This window comes from Vanacampus margaritifer, chromosome 1, assembly GCF_051991255.1.
Source record: "Vanacampus margaritifer isolate UIUO_Vmar chromosome 1, RoL_Vmar_1.0, whole genome shotgun sequence".
NCBI classification, from domain to species: Eukaryota; Metazoa; Chordata; class Actinopteri; order Syngnathiformes; family Syngnathidae; genus Vanacampus; species Vanacampus margaritifer.
In genome coordinates this window covers 25,961,107-25,986,138 of record NC_135432.1, presented here as the reverse complement: position 1 = coordinate 25,986,138, position 25,032 = coordinate 25,961,107, and the positions used below count along the sequence as shown (strand labels likewise).

Genomic DNA, 25,032 nt, shown 5'->3' with positions numbered 1-25,032 from the left:
TGATACTACTATAATTATTAAAATAACCATAATGATAATAATTACATTAATAAGTAAATAAATAACAATCCAAATACTGTATAAAACATGGACATCTGTAATATGACTTCAAAAAGCCTTTTGATGATTTTTTGTGTTATTTCCAACCATGAAACACTTTCGTATTGTAACGTCCACCATTGTCAACTAATTATAGATACTCAATTCTGCATCTGTAATAAAACTTGAATAAAGCTCGATTTGCACTACATTGTCCTTGTGTGTCATGACACTGAACGCATGACCAAAAACATGTCATCTCAACCATACAAGGTTGAACAATAAACATAAATCTGATAAATGTGACTGCAGTGTAAGCGGGCTTGTGGCAAATATTCTGTCAATGAAACGCACTGCATGTGACAAAGGTGGAAAGTGACATGAAACCTGTTCTGTTCCATTTAATATGTGCACACTGACAAATTCATAAGTTTCCAATGATGCAATACTACTGGATGCGATGAATACGAGGTTTCATCAAGGACAATCTATCCAACTATCCTTCTACTAAGCCTACCAAGCGTCTGAAAACAACAGCCTTAACAAAACAGTGTCTCATTAATGGGCGTAACCACTCATAAATATGTATGAGGCTATTCCCCATTCCTGCTTGACTATATTACAGATGATCCGTGATAAAAAAAAAAAATGTTTTTCCCACCGATAAAATGTATACTTCAAATGAAACACTGGGTCGAATTCACAGCGTAATATATGCAGTCATTATGAAGATGTGGTTCGACTGCTTGCCGACTTGGGATTTCGCATCTCCATTATACAAGTTTAACTCCGACAATTGCTTTGCATTCGGGTGGGGCATTGAGTTATAAATTGCTGTGTCTGTGTCGCAAAAAGCTGTAGTCTCGAAAAATAAGTTGTGCAACACAGCAGGTTGCTGACTTTGAAATCAAATTATCTTAATAAATGATTAGAAATGATTTTCATCCAGCCTTATTTATCTTCTCTCACAGGATATTGCTACTATGCAGTTGTGTGCCAACAAGCTGGATAAGAAAGACTTTTTTGGCAAGTCAGACCCCTTCCTGGTTTTCTACCGCAGCAATGAAGATGGAACGTGAGTCTGAGAAACCTCAAAGGCTACTTTCAGCCTATGAAAACAAATAATTTGGGTCTATATTAATCATTATACCATTTGTTGAGATGTGTGATGTGTTATTTAAATGGTCCCTTATTTTTAAGCAGTGTAAGAACTTGATTATTCATTCACTGGGATTTGGAACGGTTGTTGTAATCTTGACTTTGAGTATACCATTCAAAGTCACATGAACAGATTTAATTCAGAAATGTAGGAGAATCATAGCAAGTTTAACCTGCAGTTTCATATTTGAACAAAATGTGTGTACAAAAAGATGACCATTAAAAATATTGTATACATTCTGGACCAGAGGTAGGCGGTCTGGAATATCTTCCAGTAAACTAGGAAGGTCAAATTGAAGGTAGGCTAATGGGCTTTTTCTTAGTTTTTGCTCATCTCATAAATAATTACGAATAATTGTGATCATTTTATTAGCATAATGAGTGACCCAACAATGTAAGAAAACATTGCTTGGTAGTGCGTCGTTGTTGTCCTCCGACTGGTGCGAGTCTATTTTTTTCATGTATTTTGTTGTAATGGAGAGCCACACATTATATCACAACCACTTATGGTAACCATGGTTTCCCCTAGTACTTTATAGGCCTGGCGGGACGCCAGACTGTTCTGGCAGTGCACTTGTCATAGCGGCGAATAACTAACTTTGAACAGCAACTTAGTAATCAACCGGGAAGAAAATAATGTAGAGTTGACACACATCCCCCGGGCTTATGGAGGAAGGCCGGAAATAAAGTTGGAACGTCACCGCAGACGTTAATAGTGAATACAGGAAATAGAGCAATGTACAAGTACAACAAGTAATGTACAAGTACATTGCACAAAAAAGAAACCTGAAATATTGTCTGTGTTGTAACTATCCAATCTATCAGCAACATTATGTTATTTTTAATGCTGATTGTTAATTTTGATATTTTAGATCTGATTCATCTAATAAGACTTGCGTTTTTTTAGCTACTGTGAACACTATTTATTATTTATTATTTATTATTTATTTTTGTTGTATTTTTTTGTATTTGTTAAAACCTTATTTCAAGATTGTGCCTTTTTGTAAGACTAGGTTTAAGTATCGTTAACAAAAGTCATATAATAACATACAATAGTCATAATTTCAGAAATTCCTGCCAGCTTTAAGCGTTTCTCTTACAAAATCAGGCTTAGCAAGGTTTCTGGTGTAAGCAAGCAAAATTTACATTTTTATTTACGGAAGCTAAAATTGTGGAGTTGAGGTATTTTAAAGTTAGCTTTTTCGTGACTAACAAAAATCTGTCGCTATCTAAATAAATAATCATCAGTAAAATATTATACATAAATCCTCAAAAGAAAGCCTGTAGAAATTCTCTGAGGACTCTGGTGATGAAGAAAAACTGTGTGTATAAACAATTTTCACATTACTTCCATTCCATGCGGTTTCACTTGTTTGTAATTCTGATTCAAATAAGCCATCGAGACTGAACTCAAACGTCTTTGCCCGAGCAAAACTCCATCTGCTCATGTCCCCCAGACATCCTGACGTAGTCACATGGCAATACGGAAAATAAAATGCTTTGTGATTCTCATCAAGAAAGCAAACAAACTCGTGTTTTGTTCCGTCTCTTTGTTTCTCAAAGTCTGTGCCATTTTCCTGGCAGATTCACCATCTGCCATAAAACAGAGGTGATCAAGAACACGCTGAACCCGGTGTGGCAGCCCTTCACCATCCCTGTCCGAGCTCTCTGCAACGGCGACTATGACAGGTCAGAAAACAGCTGCCACATTCATACATAAATGCATGCAAAAACTGCAGCGTAAAATGGTGGCTGTTTTGATCATGCATGCATTTTATGCGTGAACCATTCCCCCTATATAAACCGATGTAGGAACCCTGAATACACCGGAGGCGGACTTTGGGAGTAGATGACATCGCCTGTTGCCGGGGCGGTCAGAATAATGCCAGCAGTCGGTCATTTTGTCCCGGGGACCAGCGCTGGTGTTATTGAGATCGCTTTGGTTTCCACAGCGCACTCTGCATTACATTGACATTCCGACTGTGCCGAGGAGATGTGATAGCCACTTGCAGCCAGGTGCACTCTGGATATACTTAAAACCTTTCACGGCTCCTGTCTAGCTGCACGTGTCCTTGTGGGAATAAAATCATAGTATTACACACCTAAAAGTGTGAACATTGGATTAAGCTTCATGGCATTTGAGATTTTCCTCAGCACCAGTCAAATGAAACAGCAATCCTCAGATGATGCAAATCTTTCAACGTGTGACATAAACCGGGTGCAGATATCACGCTGGCCTTTTTTTCCCTAGCCGCTATAACTATGAAAGCAGTGAGTAGCAGAATGACTGGGGGCTATTACCAGCATAATTTTACATTTGGTGTCCTCATGAGACACCACTGCTTTCCATGCGGGAATAAAATTGAATGTTAATAGGTGAGCTGGGTAAGTCTATCATATTCAGTAAAAAATGGACACCTAAATGGAATGGACAACAAATAGTCTGCGTGATTTAATACAGCTGAACTATGCATGTAGCTAGCAGCAGCAGCAGCAGCAAAAATGGCTCCCATTTTTTTTCACACGGTTGCCTGGCCGCAAGTTGCTAGGCAACATAGGCACTGCCCCACACATGAAAGAGAGGGCAAATTCCGCAAGGACACCAGAAACAACTTCAAACCCAAATGTATAAGGATCATGAATGTCATTATACAGTTGTGCTTGAAAGTATGAGCACACGGGTTTAATGCCCATAAAATCCGAAATACTATGGACATGGTTTTGATATGTTCAGAGGTTGAAGTTGACATGAGTAGAGATTCATCGCATATTTTGAGTCATTAAACGACCTTTAGTTTTTACGGTTGTGCTTGAAAGTTTACATACCCCAAAGGTATGTGTGTACCGGTACATTCATTTTGCAATTGAAGTGCGACTGGTGATGTTTCACCCCAGCGCCATCACAGTGTACAAGAAAATGTAAACGTGTCCTTTGGAATGCTCCCCCTGTCAAGTTTTGAACTACAGTGGTTTTTCGGCTATATTTCTGCAGGGAGTGCATGAGAACATTTATAACCCGAAATGAAAACAATACATCGAGGCGCACAACAGCAAAATATCACCAGAGGATAAATATTGGGCTCAGGATGTCTCCCGAAGATGAGTACTGGACTCAAAACACCTTCATAAATTACAGCTGTACCATTCGGCTGCCTATAAGAAGTGAGTGGGAGTCAGAACATGCCAATATATCCCAAAAATTAGATCATCAATGACACTAACAAGTGTTCATGAAAATGGAGACTGAATTGTCACTGAATTGTCATTGTCACTTTCTCTTTGCACCACCGACAATATGTGAGAGCCCTTTGTATGCTGAGCTCTATTTCATCATCCGTGCTCCTGATGAATTCCATCTTTATTTCCATCCTGTAGTCAGTGTTTATAAGAGCATCTGTGGTAACCTGCTCTTTCCCACTTGATTTCTCTTCTGTCTGTCGCTGCTGCGTGCAGTGCATTCCCTTTTTGTATTTTTGTATAAAAAAAAAATACAATAAAATAAAAAATCATCCCCATTCCCTGCACCCAGATTCTTCTGAGAGCGCCAAAACATCTCTGAAGATAAAATATTTAAAACAAATTAAAAAGCAACTGTTTTCACAATGCATTGTTGCAGCCATTTTTCTGCACTGCCAGTCGTGTTGTAGTAGATTTCAATGAAGCACTCGGTTTGCTTTGTAGTGCCAGCAGGTGCTGCATTTTTTAAAATTTAACAGTGTTGCAATTCATATTTAACCTTATTTCTGCTGGCAGGGGAAAACATTGTTGAATCATTGAATTGCACTGTCACTCTCATAAATAATATGTTCTGTATTTCAGGACTGTAAAAATAGACGTCTATGACTGGGATCGAGATGGAAGGTAAAGGCATGTTACTTCAGTGTGAGTTATTGATGAGGGATTTTTTTTAAAAGGTCATTTTTCATTGCACAACATAACAAATAGAAGTTAATGTCACGTATCTTTGCTATTAAAAAAACAACCTCTTTGCCCTGTAACAGTTTTAAATTGTGACAGTTGTTTTATATTTGAGATCATTTCCAGTAATTTATTGCTGGGACTACATGTGTGTGCTTCCTGGTCCTGAATGAGAATTATTTTATTTATGTCATAAATGAAAGGCGTTATGAATCGTCACTGCTGTAATTTTGCCCTCCAGACAATTTCATGCATTTTGTGTTTTTCAAAAGGTCACCGTAATCATTAATTTTCTATTTAGAAACAATTCATGGCTGCCGGCAGACAGGCCATTCATTAGCATTTGAACTTTCCTCTTTTTCCACCTTGCCTATGCAAAGTGTAGAGAATATGCTTTTGATCGTAGGCTTCTTTTTTTTCCCCTTCCAAAGCCTCCTTTTTTTTTTTATATCAGCGTTTGTTCCAGAATGTTTCATATAGCAGCACCCTCTCTTTAAACTCCATTTTACAGATGCCATGTCTGCTGTGCGGGTGGCGTGTATTGTGGCAATGAAATTTGTTGGCATTAGTTACAGTGTATCGCTATGCTGTAAGCTAATAACAGCCGCCTCTGAACGAGAAAAGGCAGCATTCATTTAAGGTGATGTGTTTATTTAGCGCATTTAGTGATTACTTGGGCAACTGTTTTCTATTCCCACAACATCTCAGCTTCTAAACTTTTAAAACTTTCATTCCAACCTATCAAATTTGTATTTGTGTGTACTTATGACTGGAACATAAAACTCACACCGTGACAATGCAGCAAAGGCATTGTTGTTAATCTGTCAGACCCACAGAAGGAGATGTGAATAGGCTTGACACTAGGCTTGTCTCGGATGATGACATTTGGATTCATGTGTGGGTGTGTGTCTTCAGCCATGACTTCATTGGCGAGTTCACCACGAGCTACAGAGAGCTGTCACGGGGACAGAACCAGTTCAACGTCTATGAGGTGAAACCCAAAACAATGATGTTCAAATGTTAGCGGAATAACACAATTTCCAATTTTCCAGTGCAAGACATACTAACAATCATTATAGTAGTAATTAGTAACATGCTGCGACACAATCTGGAAATGCTGGAAAAATCATGTTTTTTGTTTCATGCAACAACAACAAAAAATGTAAATGTCCACTTACTTTTTTTGTCTACCCTATAGATTAAATTACAGCATGTCGTTAAGAAAAAAAAAATGCTGATGATGGATGATGATACTATTAACGCATACCACAAATGAATCATCTTCATCAACTCTATTGATATCCTTCCAGTTTACATTCATAGACAGTCACAATGATGATTGCTGCATTCATTTTCATTTCAAATCATTTTGCAGTGTGTGATACTCGTGTACAGTCACCTCATATACTCCTTTCTCCCATCACCGACAGGTTTTAAATCCCAAGAAAAAGGGCAAAAAGAAGAAGTATGTCAATTCAGGAACGGTGAGTCTTTCCACTTTCCCTACACGTTCCTGTTTTGGGGGTTGCAGACGCTCTTCTGTGAGGACTTGGGCTTTGAAGCTACGGCTTTTGTAAAAAACAGAATACGTAATGGCAACTACAGTAGTTGTTGGAGAGATGTCGGTTTGCTATTGAGATTCCCTTGAGCAGGGCAACCTCACCACCACCCAAGCTCAATTGGGGCAGTGCTGATTGCACACATCTTAAATTCTGGATCTCTCCTTGCCTTCCTGCATGTGTGATTTGGTTATGAGTGTTGTGTATGATACAAAAATACACAGCAGAGCATAAGTTGAATTTTACCCCGTGGCATTATAATAAGCAGAATAAATTGAAATTAAATTATTGGCTTCCTATTAGTATTTAATGTTGTTACCTACGCCAATTATGTCTTATGCCTTTCTCTCCCAATGTCTGCTGTGCCGTCTGGCAACCTGTATGTCTTTGTCCCTTCCCATTGGCATGAATTTGGCTCCCTTTCCACTTCCACTTTGCTGTTTACCTCTACGCGTGTGTGCGTGTGTGTGCGTGTGTGTGCGTGTGTGTGCGTGTGTGTGCAAACTCAAGGTAACTCTGCTGTCCTTCAAAGTGGACTCCGAGTACACCTTTGTGGATTTCATCCGAGGAGGGTGAGTGGAATAATGATTAGTCTGCTCTCACTGTGTCAATGCCACCCAGTTGCGTACACATGTGTCCGTGTGCGTGTGTATGTGTGCATGCGTGCATGCTTGTGTGTGCTTTGACACTCCAAAGGCTTTGTGAGCATCAGAATTCTTATTGACTTTGACAATATTGCACCTGAGAAATTTTGCACTGCTAAATCTCATATGTACACACCTGTATGTATTCAGTTTATTCGCTTATAATTGAGTATTTTATTTGTTTTGCTTAAATAGAAAGTGGTAGCATGAATATTGCCAAAGCATACTAATTAGTAGCCTGGCAAGCCACACCCACTTTCTTGAAAGACAGGAAGTGGGTCTGGAAAGGCTGCCATTGGCTGCGACTTGGCCTGGCTCGAAATGGGCGGGCAAATCAAATTTGTTTATTTGCTGTGACGTATTCATCGTGAGCAAAGTTGCTCTTTGGCGCCGGGAGTGGATCATCACACAAATCATCAAGTTTTTACCGCAACAACGACTTAAGTCACTACTGTCTCTCTTCGACCAGCCATGGTGAATTTTCTCAGTTTCCGCACCGCTGCTGTTTACTTACGGATTTACAAATGACTATTATATATTTCATATGTACATCCATGTATTCACTACCCTTCCACACATATGTCCCGCTTTTATGACGTCATATCCAGTCTTGGCTGATTGGAAATGTACTTGATGCGGAAAGTGGCCAGACTCGTCCGCTGGTTACAGCGAGGAGTCTGGTTTCCAGGCTAAATAATTTGTGAACTTAAGTCTGATTTCATCACAGCCTATCGTATTGTCTTAATATTAGGGCTGGAAAAATTTAAGCGTTAACTCTGGTGATTAATTTAAAAATCTTTGAAGCGTTAAAAAAATTTACTCAGTTAACTCATTTTTATTTACTTCCTGCTATGACCTATAAGCTGCAACCATACTTAGCCACTGGCACGAAGATGGACAAAAACTGACTATATAGTTTTATTTTCAGTGTTTCTTGAAGATTGTTGGAGAAATCTCAAGAAATGTGTGTACTTTCCAAAAACAAATTCAAATAGCATCGCCTCGTAAATCTAAAAGTATTCTATTCAAGGATGAGCTATTAAAAAGCTATTAGAACAGTCTTTGATTCTAAATATGCTTTCTATTTGATGATTTTACATTAATTTCAAGATTTTACTCAAGTAAATATCTGTTACAAGCTTTGAAGAAAAAAGCAGAAGCAAAAGTAGAAAAGTGTGATTAATCGCATTTACTCAAGAAAATTGTGAGATTAATTAGTTAAAAAATTTGACAGCACTACTTAAATTACAATGCTTAGCAATTTTATTAGACCACAATCCAATGTAAGGCCACAAATGGTTGAAATAACAACACGGTTACCTGTTTATTAATTAATTAATACATTCATTTTTACTGGTTCTATTTCCAAATCTTATTTATAATGCTAAAACATACTGTAATGATTATTGTTATCTATGAATTTTCACATCTGCACACTGACTTATGTTTTTTGTTTTCAATTTTGGGGCGAATTTCTTGCAAACCAGGACGCAGCTAAACTTCACTGTTGCCATAGACTTTACAGCATCAAATGGTAAGATTCTTCTTCTTTCGCATTGCCCCTAGCACCAACCCATTCATTGTGTGTGTGTGCTGCTTTGTTGCGAGGGTGCAGGGCCATGCAGTGGAGGCTGAAAGTTGAGAAATAATCCATTTTGGTGAGCGTGCTATGACAATTTTTTTGGTGCAACCAATAAGAGAGATGGTGGTGGAGTAATATCACAGTAAAATAAAAATAGATTTTGGGGTACTGTTACAGTCAAATAGGAGGAAAAAAAGGAGGAATCTGAAGAACCTTATCCAAAGCTCTGGAACACAAGGCTGAGGATGTTAAAAAAAAAAAAGGAGAGGAAAAAAGGATGAAGGCAAGAAACTGTTCCCTGAAGTACACCTCAAAGTAGCCTATATGGAGCTGTAGCTCATGGGTGAGCCTAAAGGCCCCCAGATCCCGCCCTTCTTATTAGAAGCAAAGCCAGTGCTTTTTGTTGAATACTTATTCCAAGTTGCATACCACTTTCTTTGGACGTAAAGGCACCGGGCTATTTTCCCACCAAGCTTGAACCATGCCACCACCGTCCCTTTTCTGTCTATGCAGTTTTGATCAGTTAAAATAGGGCATAGATTGCCAGAAGTGAATTCAATTACTTTCTGTTCTGGGTGAATAGTGTGCAGTTTGTTTATATTTAATAACCTCTAAAAGTCCATCCATCCATCCATTTTCTTGGCCGCTTTTCCTCACAAGGGTCGCGGGGGTGCTGGAGCCTATCCCAGCTGGCTTCGGGCAGTAGGCGGGGTACACCCTGAACTGGTTGCCAGCCAATCGCAGGGCACACAGAGACGAACAACCACACTCACAATCACACCTAGGGACAATTTGGAGTGTTCCATTAACCTGCCATGCATGTCTTTGGAATGTGGGAGGAAACCGGAGTACCCGGTGATTGATCACCCTCATGAATGGACTTCCATCAGTAAACTAGCATCCCTGTTGAACTGGCTAACTAGAGCGTGATGATTTCAGTTTTAATATTTTATATGATCTGGTTATTACTGCATGTGTAAGTTTTTTCAGCAGGGGGTGTTGTGGTGCCCCCCAATGGTTTGGAGTTTGCGTTTCAAAATTGGCCTACATCCATTAATTACCTACATAAGACATAAGAAACATCATATCATATTAACCATGCGTTTGCAAAGTTACCTCGTATAGAACAGCGAGTGAGAAGGCAGGGGGTACATTTTGCCTTTATTTTACTTTGTTTGCCTCCATGCAAGGTAATCCATCTCAGCCAACCTCACTCCACTATATGAGTCCCTACCAGATGAATGCATATGCCATGGCCCTGAAAGCAGTGGGTGAGATTATCCAAGACTATGACAGCGACAAGCTCTTTCCTGCCTATGGCTTCGGCGCTAAGCTGCCCCCTGATGGCAAAATCTCCCACGCGTTCCCACTGGTAAGAAACACACCGACGTTTCATATCACCTGCGGAGGACAAACACACACGTATACACACTCACTCACACACACAGAAGACCCGTAGCAGGATGTGGTTAGGACCAGGAGTTGTTGCTGCGACAACAGCTGGCAAAGAAGTTGTGCTCATCTGCTTGCCAGCAGGAATCTCCCAGCATCCCTCCACCTTGCAACTTGCGTCCTTCCGCTCAGCTCTCCAGACAGCCCCCACTTTGTCACCAAAATGCCTTTTGCCTATAGTGTATGATTTATCTATATGTATACATGAATAACCTTTTGGGGTGGAGTGGACAGAAAATAATATGGCAAACAGGAAATAAAACCGAGCTGGATACATGACTAGATATGAAACAATGGGCCAAATCTTTTTTTTTTTTTCTTCTGGAGTGGTAATGGGACAAATCCGCTGATGGTTTGCGTGGCTTTTGCTCGCCGCTAACCGGTATAAATGGCGCAAATGTGCAATCCAGGAGCGTCTAATCCACAAAGCACACACAAATGGGGAAATTCATAACTAACTGTGCTGCCAACCAGATGTGCACCGGAGATTTTTGTGTGTATTTATATGAGGTAATATGCATATATCTGGTGATTTTAAAGGCATGACATTCCAAAGCAAAACGCTTATGTCTATGAACTGTTTTGTAACTGTCCCATTCGCACCTCCTCGGTCCAAGTTTACGTTCCGATAATTTAATCTATCTCCTAACTGCTATTATTCTATTATCCAGCACTGGCATGCGTGGTAAATCAGGTGCAAACTATGGGCGTGTTTGCGCTAATATATGATTAGAACAATATGCAATGTGAATAGGATGTTAAGAGGGAGCAAACCGCGGTTGCGAATGAAGCGCAATTTATGTTGACACAATGCATTCTTAGTTGATTTGGCCCAATATGTAGTAAGGAAGTTCCATTCCAGGATTCAGGTTGCCAGTCATCATCACATACACAGTTAATGTTTTACAATTCGGGGATGCCAAACTCGATTTTCCTGCGGACCACATCACAAAGGGTCAGTATGACTGTGTAAAGCATATAAATCAAAAATCCCCTCATCTTTTCTTACATACATCTGCACAATTGTCTCTGCTTTTGATTGTTTTCTTTTTTTAACAACAAATTTAATTTGAATGTTTGTTAACAATATATAGTTGCAAAATTGTTAGAGTAAAAACAGCAATTTTACAAGATATTTATTACCAAAAAGAAAAGAACAAATCGATTTATCAAGAAGTATAAAGTCGACATGCTGTTTTTGCTTTAGTGGGCCACATATTGTAAAATGATGTGGCAGGCTGAAACTGGTCCCCTGGCCTTGAGTTTTACACGTGTGCTTTAGATGCCCACTGCGCTGATGAATTGCTGAAGTCCTTGTTCTCTCCTGAAAATGTTACTCAAATTCACAATTTTACTGCCTTTGTGTCATGCACTATAAAGTACCAGTTTAAGAATAATCTGGATGGTGCACAAATTTGCAATCCCAATTATAGACCGTCACAATGATGACTATAACTTTTGTTTTTTGTGTACAGACACAATTTGCATTTATTATAGATGCTTAACATGTGTTTGCGTTTTTAAGATGCCATCAGCTTGAGAGCAAAACTTTAAAATACATATGAATGTGGGGGTTGAGGAATGATGAATTTAAACCAAAAAAAAAAAAAGTTAGTTATTTAAACAAGTGCCAGCCTGTCATAATGCATTGCATTGTTTTGCAGGGTGGCAACAGTGACAATCCAAACTGTGTGGGCATTGACGGGGTCATGGAGGCCTACTTCCAGAGCCTAAGAACTGTGCAGCTGTATGGACCTACCAACTTTGCACCTGTTATAAACAAAGTGGCAAAGTGAGTGTTTGTCAAGGCTTTGGGAATAAATTGCATTTTTAATACAACGGCAATTGCATTTGTTAATCTTCATCTGAACTCTATTAAATTCAGTTGGCTAAATTACAAGCAGAGGACAAATGCTTGTTGTTTCTGTAATAAACCCTAGATCATATGTATGTAATACTGTTGAAGACAGTGGAAATATTGTAGACTTGTGTGCAATGTTCCTTTATAGTCTACATTTAGCCAAATGTGTGTGTGTGCGTGTGTGTGCGTCCCAGCTGTGCATCAGAGATAACAGATGGCTCGCAGTACTTTGTCCTGTTGATGATCACAGATGGAGTCATATCTGACATGGTCCAAACCAAAGAGGCCGTGGTCAATGTGAGTAAACACACATGTTAGCACAGGCATGTTTCCAACATATTTCTTAAGTTTGCATAAATTCCAACAGATTGGTCGTACATGACTGATCATTCAAGCCATGTCAATCCCATACGCAATATTTAGCTTGATCAAACCCTTATAGAATGGGCGCAGATGGCATGGGGGGGGACACGTCCCCCACACCTTCATGATGAATGAACTAGGTCCCCCCTGACTTAATAATGCATATTATATTTTTAGTTAAATATGCAATGGTAGGCACAAGCTAGCGAGATTTGACTGGACTTGACTGGACGGCTTTTTATATAGCGCTTGAACTCAAAAGCAGGTAAAGATGTGCCTCACTTCAACTTGTGCTTACAGTAGTCAGTGCTGTCTGGCCAGACATTTATACAACTGACTTTAAGTACAAAAGAGAGTCATAGTGCTAAATTTAATACACCAACAGTGAGTGAACAATATAAATCAATAAAATTGGTGGATGAACAAAATGCTCCTATTACTACCAATAATAATTATAAACTGAATCATCTAATATTAACACACACAAAAAATAACTCTTAGCAACTACTTAAATAATGCTGCTTGGCATCTTGGGGATTTTGGCATCAACTTTCATTAGAATGTTTTGAGCGTACAAGAAAGTGGTGTTTTTTTTTTTTCAAGAACTCAGATTTGTATTTTATGTATAAAATACATATACATATATAATTTTTCTTCAGTTTTTCTCCATTATTCGCTCAATGCTACCCGCTCTTAATCAGGCACTCTCTTGCTGCTGCATAAACTAAATGCTACCACAGACTACGTTTACCTGTCATCAATATTTGGGTGAATCACAAAATTCCGTTTTCTGATACATTCAGGATAACCTAGTAGGGTAAATCGGTTCAATTAATTATTAAATTAATAATTGTTAATTATTAAATTAATAATCAATTGACTCATTAATTGAAGGAGACTCAAACTTAATATTTAAATACATTTTGAGAGCATCTGCGGAGCACCACATCTATTTTTAATAATTTTATCAGGATAACAGATGAGAACCTCGTTGAATCAGTCATTAAAATGAAGGTTATATGTACTCTTTAACAATTTTGTGAGTTCTTTGTTCAGCCTAAAGTTTAATATAAATTGATAAAACACACACAGTGCACAAACAGGTTTCGGTTTTGTGCACGTTTAATTTCTAATCTATTTGGGAAAATTTACTTGGAACTTAAAAGATGCAAAACTCTAACTACTGTGATAGGAAATAAAAACAAGAACTAAAATGATAAAATAATCACAGAAAAACAAACAAACAATAAAAGAGGTAATGGAACTTTCTAATCAAGCCAACATGGGACCCAACATTTAACCTAATTGCTTAACCCATTTGGAGGCACCAAGTTGTACAATCTGGTTGATGTTTGCAAAGTTGCACTGACAGATGGTCTCAGTTTGGCCCAAGAAGCGGCGTCCTGGATTGGAGGTTCACCAAGCCGTTGATGAAACAGGTTCAGTTCAGGAGAGAGTTAGAGAGAGAGAGAGAGAGAGAGAGAGAGAGAGAGAGAGAGAGAGAGAGAGTTCATCAGGGTCTGCAGAGGAGCCTCACGGCCTGGGAGTCGACCTGCCGGCCTTTTTTTGGCCTTTTTAGTTTCGGTCCCAGAGTTCCGTTTTAGCCTGGCAGGGACGAACGAAAACAGCATGTTTCGGTGGCAGAATATCTAGGCGTGATCTGATAACAATCTTGCGACGAATATTTAATTCCCTGTGCAATATTGGGGCACCTTCATCAATAGGGTCATTGTCAAAAGCATAGGCAATGTTCGTGACAAAAGTGGACTTAACGTTATAGACGATAGGCGTATTTACGCAAAAATTTGCCGCAGCTCACTTTATTAGGGGAAATGAAATGTGTGTTGCTGAAAGAAGGTGGGGATAGAGAAAACCTTGAGGTTAATTGTGAACCGACCAAGTTTAATTCATGGACAATAAGTGCGTTTCCATTACCCTCAGTTTTGCGCAAAAGGCAAGTTGCGTAAAAGCAAGCTGGTAATGGAAACACATGATTTTCGAAAAAACTCAAATATCGCCAAAAGGTTTTTACGCTCTCATAAGGTGTTTTTTGAGACGTGTGGAAAAATAAAAGTATTTCGCAAAAGTGTAATGGTAACACTTTTTGCGCATTCCCTGTAGTCATGTGACCCCCGCCCGGTCACGGAGGAAAGGAAGTAGGAAGTACGGGGCCACTCGCTTTCGTGTCAAAGCTGCCTCCGGAGGGGATAACAAGTCTTTTTAAGCACAAAGAGATTCAGTTATCGCCGCCGTTCAACGCACGTCCCATATCGTTGCATGAGAAATGGCTGTTGCCCCTGGCAACGAGCAAACGAGCGACATACGGCGCACGTCGTCGTTAAAATCCATTCGTCCGCACCATAACACCAGTTATAAGCGCGCGCACACACACCAACACCAAATGGCCGAACCTGCACAATTTTAAAGTAATATTAAAACATCGTGAGCACCTCCTACAGAACTGCGAGATCCCGCGAGACGGGACATTACGAGAATTGCGCCTCAGAACACTCTTTAAATGGAAACACCGACAAGTCGAAATGATATTTTATCGAAATAGTACAATATCGCTTTTATTTTTGGCAAAAACTGTCATTGAAACACAGCTAATGTTGCTATGGTAACTGACCGAGAGCTTAAATGACCTCTTTTTATGAAACAGGCTAGAGTTACCTCTTTTTCTTTGGTTTCAGATACCTCCCTTTCTGAAATGGAAAACGCAGTTTCCCACATTTCAGGGTTTCTTGACCCAGAGATCTCACTAAACCTGCTTTGTGAAATATCCCCCAGATATCCTATCGAGACAGATGGGAAATGCTAAATTTCCACGGTTTTAGGCCTATGCCAATTAACGGATAGAGAACAGTGTCAAAGTGTGATCATTTTGAGGATTTGCCTAGACAACGGTGTGAAGACCCGTTCATCGCAGCGTTCAGGTTTTTTTATCGTTGTTTCTACTGCCTTATAATCAGTGAGAAAGACACTTATGGTGTCCGTTTCTTGCTTGGTCTACATGCAGCAAAAGTGTCTTGTCCTTCATTTGACCTTAGCCTGCATTTCCAAACGCGGATTAATTGCTTCACCCTGTTGAAGTGGGAAAAAAAATCAATTTTGTTTGCATTTTGGCCTGCAAGTATGCTTTTCACTATGCCACAATGTATGTGTCTGTCTGCTGTCACTGCTCTGAATGTTTACGTCTTCTTTCTTTTGTCTCCTGCACAGGGAGCATCACTTCCGCTGTCTATAATCATCGTAGGTGTCGGGCCCGCTGAGTTTGATGGTGAGTTGTATTTTTTTAGGTTGGGATATGTTTGGGCAAAAACTAATGAACGACAAATAACGATTCATTTTGAAATGTATTTCTGTTTCTACTTTTGTAGCTATTTAAAAAAGAACTAATCTACTGGTTAGTATCGTAACAATCTCCAGAACTAAATATGCAGTCATTGGTGTGCAGTAATGGGATGACATCAAATCAAACTATATATACACATATGACACATTGTTTTTCTCTCCATAATCTCTTTTTGAATATATGTCCAATAGCTTTGTATTAATTACATGTTAATTCCTAATCATGATTTCTAGCAAGAGTGTGTTTTTATGTCTGAACCTTTTTTTCAGTCACTAGTTTAGTTTCAGTAAATGGAGTAAATGGTTTATACTGTAACTGCATTTAACAATATAAAGGGTACCCTGCCTTTCATCCAAAGTCAGTCGGGATAGGCTCCAGCTCTCAACAACACTAACCAGGATAATCGGTGTTGAGAATGGTGATAACGGAAGAGAAAAGATAACATTTCACACTCTCGATCCATGTAAAATTCCACAGCAGAAGAAAAGAATCCAATGCTGGACTGACCTGAAGTGATTAGTCACGGTTGCTAAGATATAATTGGCAATCTTGTCAGAGAGAAAAGGGAGGAATGTAATTTTTATTTTTTTCGTGGTGAGTTGGCTTTCTCCAGAAATTCCTTTCCATGGTTCACCTAGGTTTTATTTTCAGACAATGTCGATACATTTATTTGTAATCAAGGGTGGCATCACTTGATATGGTAGTCGCATGCTGAATTTATTCCTGCCAGCGGCCTTGAGCCAGTGTAGTTTAATGTCACAGTCTGCCAACAGCTCTGAATCTTTAGCTGATGCTCTGCTTCAGGGATGCATGACAATTTAAAGATCATCCTGGGTTGGATTGTCCTTTACATTCTTCTAATTCCAAAATCCAATGTCAGGATTAATATTGAATGCAATCAGTCATGTTTGAAGGTCACATGTGTGTGCGCGTCTCGACAAATATTATTTCAATAGTCATATACTGTACTTCAAATTACCTATTACATAATGGACTGAATTCCAATTGCATGAGAACTACCGCCTCTAGCGCTCTTCCATGGTTTTGTTTGTTGGTCGTAGCACATTGTGACGAACAGCAGATTCTGCAATCCGCGGTCGACAAGAAAGAACAAGGCAATTGATAGAGTTCATTTCTTTCTTATTCTTTTAGTGTTAATGTCAGCTGGAAAATGTTAAGTAATAAAAAAAAATACTGATTACACATGTGCAAGTAGATGAAGATATTTACTCACAATGTCTCAAATTTTAACAACAAAAAAACACTACTATTTAGGGTCAACGTAAGTCGAAATAAACAACAACCATACTTCAAGAGTATAAATCATAAATAAATGGCAGAATAAAATTATTATTATTATTATTATTATTATTATTATTATTATTATTATTGGATGTCAATACACTGTGCGAGACCAGGACCAAATACACACCAGTCAAAAGTTTGGAGACATTTTCAACTTCTATTGCGGGAGAAACCAAACCTTTGACTGGTAAGACAAAACATGACAAAAGAGGCATTAACTCTTTGACTGCCAGACGTTTTCAGAAACGGGATGTCGCCAGTGCCAGCCGATTTAAGCATTTTGACTGATCTTTCAAGGTCCACAGAAAATGTTGTGTTTGGACTATGGAAACACACATACTACCAAATGAAAGATTGAACTCTCATCTTTCATCAGAATAAAAAGTTTGTTTCTACCTTATTCCGTTCTTCAGTAATCAACAATAGAAAATGGTTAGTTTCACCGAAATGCTCTGTTTTGAAAGCGGAGAAAAAGAGCTTTTTGTGAAACGATGTTATTTCATGCACTCTAGTGATTTCTACACTTCTTTTTGTCCATGAATGATGCCACAAACACCTAAATAGTGCTTTACTTCTGTAAAACGCTTTCACCAACAATGAAAAAGTGTTTTTAGATTGCAAAATACGTTTATTTCCATTCAACAGTGTAACAATTTGACAAAACAATTTCGCAAACTATTTACAAATGTGTGCAACTGTGGTACTATTTACAATTATGTGGATGTTTATACAGTTTTTCTTTTTGTAACACTGCCGTGCAAGGAGACGGAGCAGGATTTGCACAACAGATACGTTTCACTTCGATTGTCCGTTTCGCGTGCAGACGTTACACTTTCTTGACGGCCTTTTTTTCCGGGGAATAGCAAGTAGCAGACTGTACCCAATACTCCGATGAATATGCATTGGACTCGGGGCACTCTTCGTCGTCCGATTTAATGTCCGCCTGAGCGTGCTCGGTTGTGCTCCGCGTTTTCCGGTGTTAGCATCGCTAGCCCGTGAACCTTTATGACGTCGTCATAGCCGCCGCGTCAGCGCTTCCAACTTCGGCGTCAACCTCGGAGTCACCATCATCATCATCATCATCGATGATGATCATTGTCGTCATCAATGTGCTCTTTAGCATTGGTCGATGCCTTTCGTCTTTGAAAAAAATTCCCAAGTGTGAGCTGCTTGCAACTGGTCGCCATTGTTCGCTTCTTCGGCCATCTAGCTCCGCCTCACGTCTTCTACTGCCGCGTCAATGCTTCCAACCTCGGAGTCACCATCATCATCATCATCAATGTGCTCTTTAGCGTTGGTCGATGCTTTTCGTCTTTGAAAAAAACTGCTCAAGCGTGAGCCGCTTGCAACCGGTCGCCATGTTCTCTTCCCTTCCCCAGCCATTGTCCCCTCTAGCTCCGCCTCACGTCTTCTACTGACGCCTACCCAATCTTGTCAAAAGAGAGTCATTGCTGCCATCTAGGGGCCAAAAATAGTCATTAGGCTAACTAGATCTGCTTGAAACTTTCACCACAGCTGGCCAAGGCTTTCCTCCACCCGTTTCAAAAAAAAAAAATAAAAATTGGATGACGTCTTTTAACGTCATTGGCAGCCCTCCGTAGGTTTTTACTTGACGTCTTTTAACGCCCATGGCAGTGAAAGAGTTAAGTGGCTCTTTGGGGTGTACCTAATGTTGTGGCCGATGGCCATACAGTGGTGCTCAAAAGTTTACATACCCTAGGGTACTCGTAGGGCATAGGTGTCAAACTCCGGTCCTCGAGGGCCGCAATCCTGCAGGTTTTGGAGGCTTCCCTCTTCCAACACAAGCTGATTCCAATCAGCATAATCAGGATCGTTATCAGGCTTATGCAGAGCTTGCTTATGAGCTGATCATATATCAGCTGTGATGGAGAACGGAAAGATCCAAAACTTGCAGGACTACGGCCCTCCAGAACCCGAGTTTGACACCTATGTCGTAGGGTATGTAAACTTATCAGCACAACTGTTGTAGTAGTGGTGAGTGGTGACACATACAGTTGTGCTCATAAGTTTAGGGGTACAGTTGTACAAACTTATGAGCACAACTGTATATGACCTTTGACATATTTCCAATGTGGTGTTTCCTAGAATAGATTAAATATGTGATGACTGGTGATGCTGCAGATGAGGATTTCTAAACACATTTCTCCAACAAGTGCCTATTTATTGTTAGCATAAATGTCTTCTGCAGCTCTCCCGCAGCTTCACATTTAAACAATTTGGCTTCTCAATTTTCTGACCTGTGATTTAAATTTGTATCATCTTTGCTGGAGCCATGACATTTTTTGTTACATAAAATGTTCTATCCACGTCCACTCAATACCTCTCTCCCCATGCCGTTCCATTTCAGTAATTACAATAATCATTTTCATTTTCCCCCTCAGTGGCCCTATTATTGAGTCATTCTTTCACTCTTTCTCCACTGCTTTTAGCAATGGAAGAGCTGGATGGAGATGAGGTGAGAGTATCCTCCAGAGGGCGCCTCGCTGAGAGAGACATTGTGCAGGTACTCATCACCATTCCATTCAACTTGGTTGGGTAGATTTTAGTAGTAACACAGAAGTGCATAATGAAAGGTCTCTATCCGGCTCTAAAATGGTTGCTTTCTTCCACTTGAACTTAACTCATCTGCACTTTATGAACTTTTTAAGGACATACTAAGAAATGGGGGGAAAAGTACCTTTTGTAGTGTACATGTTTACATCAACTCAATCTCCAAAAAGTGTACTTTATTGATTTACATGCACACAAACATTAATGATAGATGGACGGACGGACGGACGGACAGTTTTGCCTTTCAAATTCTACCGATATAATAAAATGCACTTATCTCTAACTACTCAATAAATCCATTACACTCTTGTTTTTATATAATAACGTTAAAGACATGCAATTGTTCTGACACAAATTCATACATATATCACAAATAGCACCATCTTCTTTGCTGTAATTAATATTTATATGAGGTATGTGAATTTTAAAAGAATATTGTTTAGGAGTGTTCGTGCTATATAGCACGAACAACTGTGAGACACTAAAACAGTGTAAAGATAGGAGGCGTAGGCCTACGCATGAAAAAAAGAATGCTAATCTAGCATCAGATTAGACATTAAAGGTCATGACATGTCAAATCGATAAAATTACCGAATGAACAATACTGAGCTCTCCAGAAGAAAAAAAAGACATTAAAGGTCATTTTGTATGGCTACTAGTAAAAGTCTTGCTGACCTATACCCAACACTTGCACAGATATAGAGTTTGCTAAACATTCTAAGACAATTTACATTGATCTAATGCTTGCTTATTGACTGCATGATTTCTGCTCTCAGGCCAAAGCTGTATTGATATTGCCATCATGCTTTAGCATCGGCGCCCTTCTACATTACTGCCCGCAGTTTGTTTTACAACTACATTTGCATGCATGCTGTAAACCTCCAATTACCTTTCACCTTTTAATGACAATAAGTCTATAAGGAAGTTTAAACACATTGTGGAGAAGGAGGGTGACACCAATCGATCATTCCACATTCACTGCAGCCTACGCGTTATTGATCCAAAATGTTGTTTATTTTGCATGGCAGCAATGCTGACATTCCCACCCACCCTAAGTCACATGGTTCTCATGAGAAGAACAGTCATGTTGTGGCCAGGGTTCTCCTACATGGCACCAGTGGGAAGCATTTTGTTTACAGGAACAACAAAACAGTTGGTTGGAAAGTAGGTTGGCAGAAAGTAGACCTTGCCTTATGCCTTTAAAGTGAGACTGCAGTAGCCAGTCCAAAATACACTACCTGCGTATACTCCTTATAACCTTTACATCCGCTTTCAAAGTTCATTGCCATCTGTGGGTGATTACAGACAGTTGTGCTTAAAAGTTTACAGACCCTTGGCATATGTAAACTTATGAGCACAACTGTAAATGTACATCAGATCAACGTTGCTTAATGACACAAAAAAAAGCACAACTGTATATACAGTATGAAACTACTTCATTGTAGCAATACAGCACTTTCCATGTTCCAGCAAACATTGAGTCCACAAACAGTGTTCTATCCATTTCACGTTACCTTGCTTGCACTTTCATGATGGAAAAAAAGCACAGTGATAAGTCTAATTTCAGCTGGACGTGTTCTTTGAATATCAGCCGGTAAATTGGCTTTCACTTGTATTGCGCTTTTCTACCTTCAAAGTAGTCGAAACGCTTCAACTCTGCCTCCTCATTCACCTCCTGATGAAGCAGCATCAGGAACACCTGGGGGGGTCCGTATCTTGCTCAAGGACACGTCAACATGGTCACAAGGGCGGAGGATCGAACCTACAACCAGTCTACCACTTGAGCCATGCTACCCAACATTAACTCATTCACTGCCATTGACGGCTATAGACGTCAAAAATTCATTTGAACTATTTCTGTTAGTTTAACATTTTTTTCCACTTTTGTTAACAAGAGTATAAAAACCTAGATTTTTTTTATTGTTCATTTAGAACAGATACAAAATTTTGACTAGTGAAGTCATGCGATTAATTACGATTAGAAATTTTAATCGCCTGACGCCCCTAATTTTTAATTGATCAATCGCGTCAGGCGGTTAAAACTTTGAATTGTAATTAATCGCATGATTTCAATAGTAAACTCACGATTAATCACAAATTTTATATTTGTTCTAAATATACAATAAAAAAAATCTAGGTTTTATTACTCTTGTTAACAAAAGTGGAAAAAATGTTAAACTAATAGAAATAGTTTAAATGAATTTTTGATGTCTATAGCCGTCAATGGCAGTGAATGAGTTTAAAAAAACCTGAGAAATTAGTTTGACGATTTTGATGGCTATCTTGGTTATTTCTGGATAAGGCAACCAAGATTGGCAACAATGAGCCATAAATTGAAGCAGCTTTAAGTTTTTGATGAGATTTCGAAATGTCACTAGAAGTCAGGTATCGGTGATAAAAGTTGTGCCTGAGTCTGTGATTCTTGGATTATTTACCGACTTTGTTTTTCTATTTTTGGCTCTGAGCAGAGAAGGACAAATCAATAACTGATAAATAATATAGTATAGTTCAATGACTTCATAAAAGAGAACGTCAGAACAAAGATCAGCTTCTATGGGAAAGTACTGTACATGCGGAACAGGATTCATAAGCAAGCGATTGAAGTCAGGAAGGAAGCTTTTTTTATTATTATTATTGTGTAAACTTCCTAAAGATTAAAATAGATTATGGGGGACATGTCACGCATTGATGAGATGTCGTTGATTGATCGTGTCTCTTGTCACTTAAATTGGTCTATTAATCAAAAAGACAAGCAAGTGCAGCAGCATTGTTTAATCCTAATTATCCAAACAAGTAATTGAACTTGGTTGACTTTTGTTCCCCGCCACTCCAGTTTGTTCCATTCCGAGACTACGTGGACAGATCTGGAAACCAAGTCCTCAGTATGGCGCGGCTGGCCAAGGACGTCCTCGCCGAGATCCCCGACCAACTGTTGTCCTTCATGAAGAGTCGAGGAATTGAACCGCTGCCAGGCATCACTTCCTCCCCGACTCCGTAACCGCTCCAAGCGATCTCGCTCGTCTCCGCCTCGCTCCACCCAAAACTCTGCCCTCCTTTTTGACACATCTCCAGGACCAACAGTGAAGTCACTGGCTCTCACAAGTGAACAAAAATTAACAACTACTTTGCGTTGTATTCATTTCTAAGACATAAAATAAAAGCCAGGATGTGGTAGTAATGGTCTTGGCATTGCCATTTGCTGAAATCCACTGGAGAGCATATTTATCTAGTTTTCTATGATATGCTGCAATATATAGTCCTCAATTAATGAATTTCTTTGGTCACTTATTTTTATTTATTTAAGTTATTTTTTTATTTTTTGGGGGGTGGGGTGGGATTGAAAATTATAATAATAATTCAATTGAATCAAATAGAACTAGTAAACGGTTGTCTGGCATGCACAAATATCCAGTTCTTACCAATAAACACTTTTACACACACATACATGTATACACACGCAATTCATTTTGCCACACCCACCCATCTTTTCACTGCGTGAAGTAATGCTGGGTACAGATTTGCCCTCCCGCTGTTAGAGAAATGCCAGTCTCCCTCGCTGGCTGCCCTGCAGAGAGGAGGAAGAGGAGGAGGGAGTGAAGAAATGAAAAGTGAGGCAGGTGCAAGAGAGCGAGGAAGGAAGTGAGGAGGACAAAAGGAAGATCCGGAGACTTTAGCTTGATGCCTGAAATGAAGATGGAGGATGGAGGGAGAAGTAAACAGAGGAAGATAGAAGGCACACATTTCTCTTTCTGATGGGCATTGTATGCGTTTTTGTGGAGGAGACGCTCCCTGATGGACAAATGCACATTCTTTGAAAAGCAATAGACTTGATTGAGTGCAATGTTTGCCCTATGCATGCCCCCCCCCCCCCCTCCCTCCCTCCTGCAGTTTATCCTCCCGCTACGACTTGACTGGCTGTCAGAAACTGAGCTGTGAACAAAGGTCGCCCTCTTGTGACCATCATTTGTACAGACAGACTATCTGTATTATGCATGAAAACCACTATGATCCATTCGTTATACACATCGTTATAATAATTGTGATGAAATGACTAAATAATGTTGTCTAATTCATCCATATGGTGTATTTTTTAATATAAATTTTTCAGCGTGAAGATGGTGGCTTAAGAGGATGCTGTAAACATTTGTGCAAGTATGTGGAACAATTTTAAGATCTTGTATTATGATAATATAAAAGATGATGTTGTCCTCGAGTCCCTTGCATGTTGGGGAAAAAATGTTTAAGTGCTCAAAAATAATCTCATCACTGCTACTCAATAGATTAGTCAAATATACCAAGCGGCTACAACATTAGGTACACCTTCACAGATCTCCAGTAGAATAGCTTGAAAATAAATTTTAAAAAAGAATGATTTTGCAATGGTCATAATTTGACATAATTTACTTTTATGTATATTTATTTTTGTGCTTTGCAAGACCTGCACAAAAAGGTCTTGCTAATATTGCCAATTGGAATCTTGGAATATTAGAAACCGTGCTGGTGTACTTAATATTGTGGCTTTTGGTGTACCTATGTCTGAATAAGTGAATTTTACTCGTCAATCAAGTATTGTGTGCATTGTCTTGCAGCGACCAAGCAAACTTGTCATTTGGATAATTTGTCATAATATACACTATATTGTAATATATTAAAAGCTCAGCAAGAAACTAGCTCATAGAGTAAAGTATTTGACTGAGAGTGCTTAAAGCCTGTGGTCTTTATTTAAACAATAGGATATTTTTATCTCTCTTGTGTCATTGTCTTATTTATGCATGTATAGAAATGTCCATATACAGTATAGCCCTTAGATTTACTGTACAGAAAATAACATTTTAATTCATTATATGATTAAGAAAAAAACACTTTCATGTTAGGCGCTTGGTAGCAATACAACAAACTTTTATATTCTATGTGATGCTGAATCTATATTGTATTTTGGTGTAATAAATGTTTGAACTGCTAACCTGGTCAAACACAAAGTGATAAATGTTGAAGTTTTTGATCTAATGGTTGGTAGAGTATGAAGCGGGGCTGTGCGTTAAATGGTGACTTTCAGTAGTTTCATGCAGGGGGCGTCAAACTTGCTTTCAGCACAAGCAGTTATGTTCTATTTATGGGTTCTCTCAGGGGGCAGTTTTAACAGTGGAACCCTGTACATGTTTAATCGCTAAGGGTGCAACGGTACACCCCAAGTAATAGTTCACACCTTTGTTTTATGGTCACGC

General features: G+C 39.2%; 1 protein-coding gene across 1 annotated transcript in view; it reads left to right on the top strand.

The window, feature by feature from the left end:
- cpne9 (copine family member IX) overlaps positions 1-24,770 on the top strand; it is an 85,465-nt gene extending 60,695 nt beyond the window's left edge. The window contains exons 8-20 of the mRNA XM_077543399.1: positions 1,011-1,114; positions 2,782-2,886; positions 5,017-5,058; positions 6,031-6,106; positions 6,546-6,599; positions 7,185-7,246; positions 8,806-8,852; positions 10,091-10,272; positions 12,017-12,144; positions 12,408-12,510; positions 15,799-15,856; positions 19,687-19,760; positions 22,641-24,770. Of these exons, the coding sequence (XP_077399525.1) occupies positions 1,011-1,114; positions 2,782-2,886; positions 5,017-5,058; positions 6,031-6,106; positions 6,546-6,599; positions 7,185-7,246; positions 8,806-8,852; positions 10,091-10,272; positions 12,017-12,144; positions 12,408-12,510; positions 15,799-15,856; positions 19,687-19,760; positions 22,641-22,805 (1,200 nt within the window). The 3' untranslated portion in view covers positions 22,806-24,770. The remainder of the gene's footprint in view (positions 1-1,010; positions 1,115-2,781; positions 2,887-5,016; positions 5,059-6,030; positions 6,107-6,545; positions 6,600-7,184; positions 7,247-8,805; positions 8,853-10,090; positions 10,273-12,016; positions 12,145-12,407; positions 12,511-15,798; positions 15,857-19,686; positions 19,761-22,640) is intronic.
- The last annotated feature ends 262 nt before the right edge of the window (positions 24,771-25,032 follow it).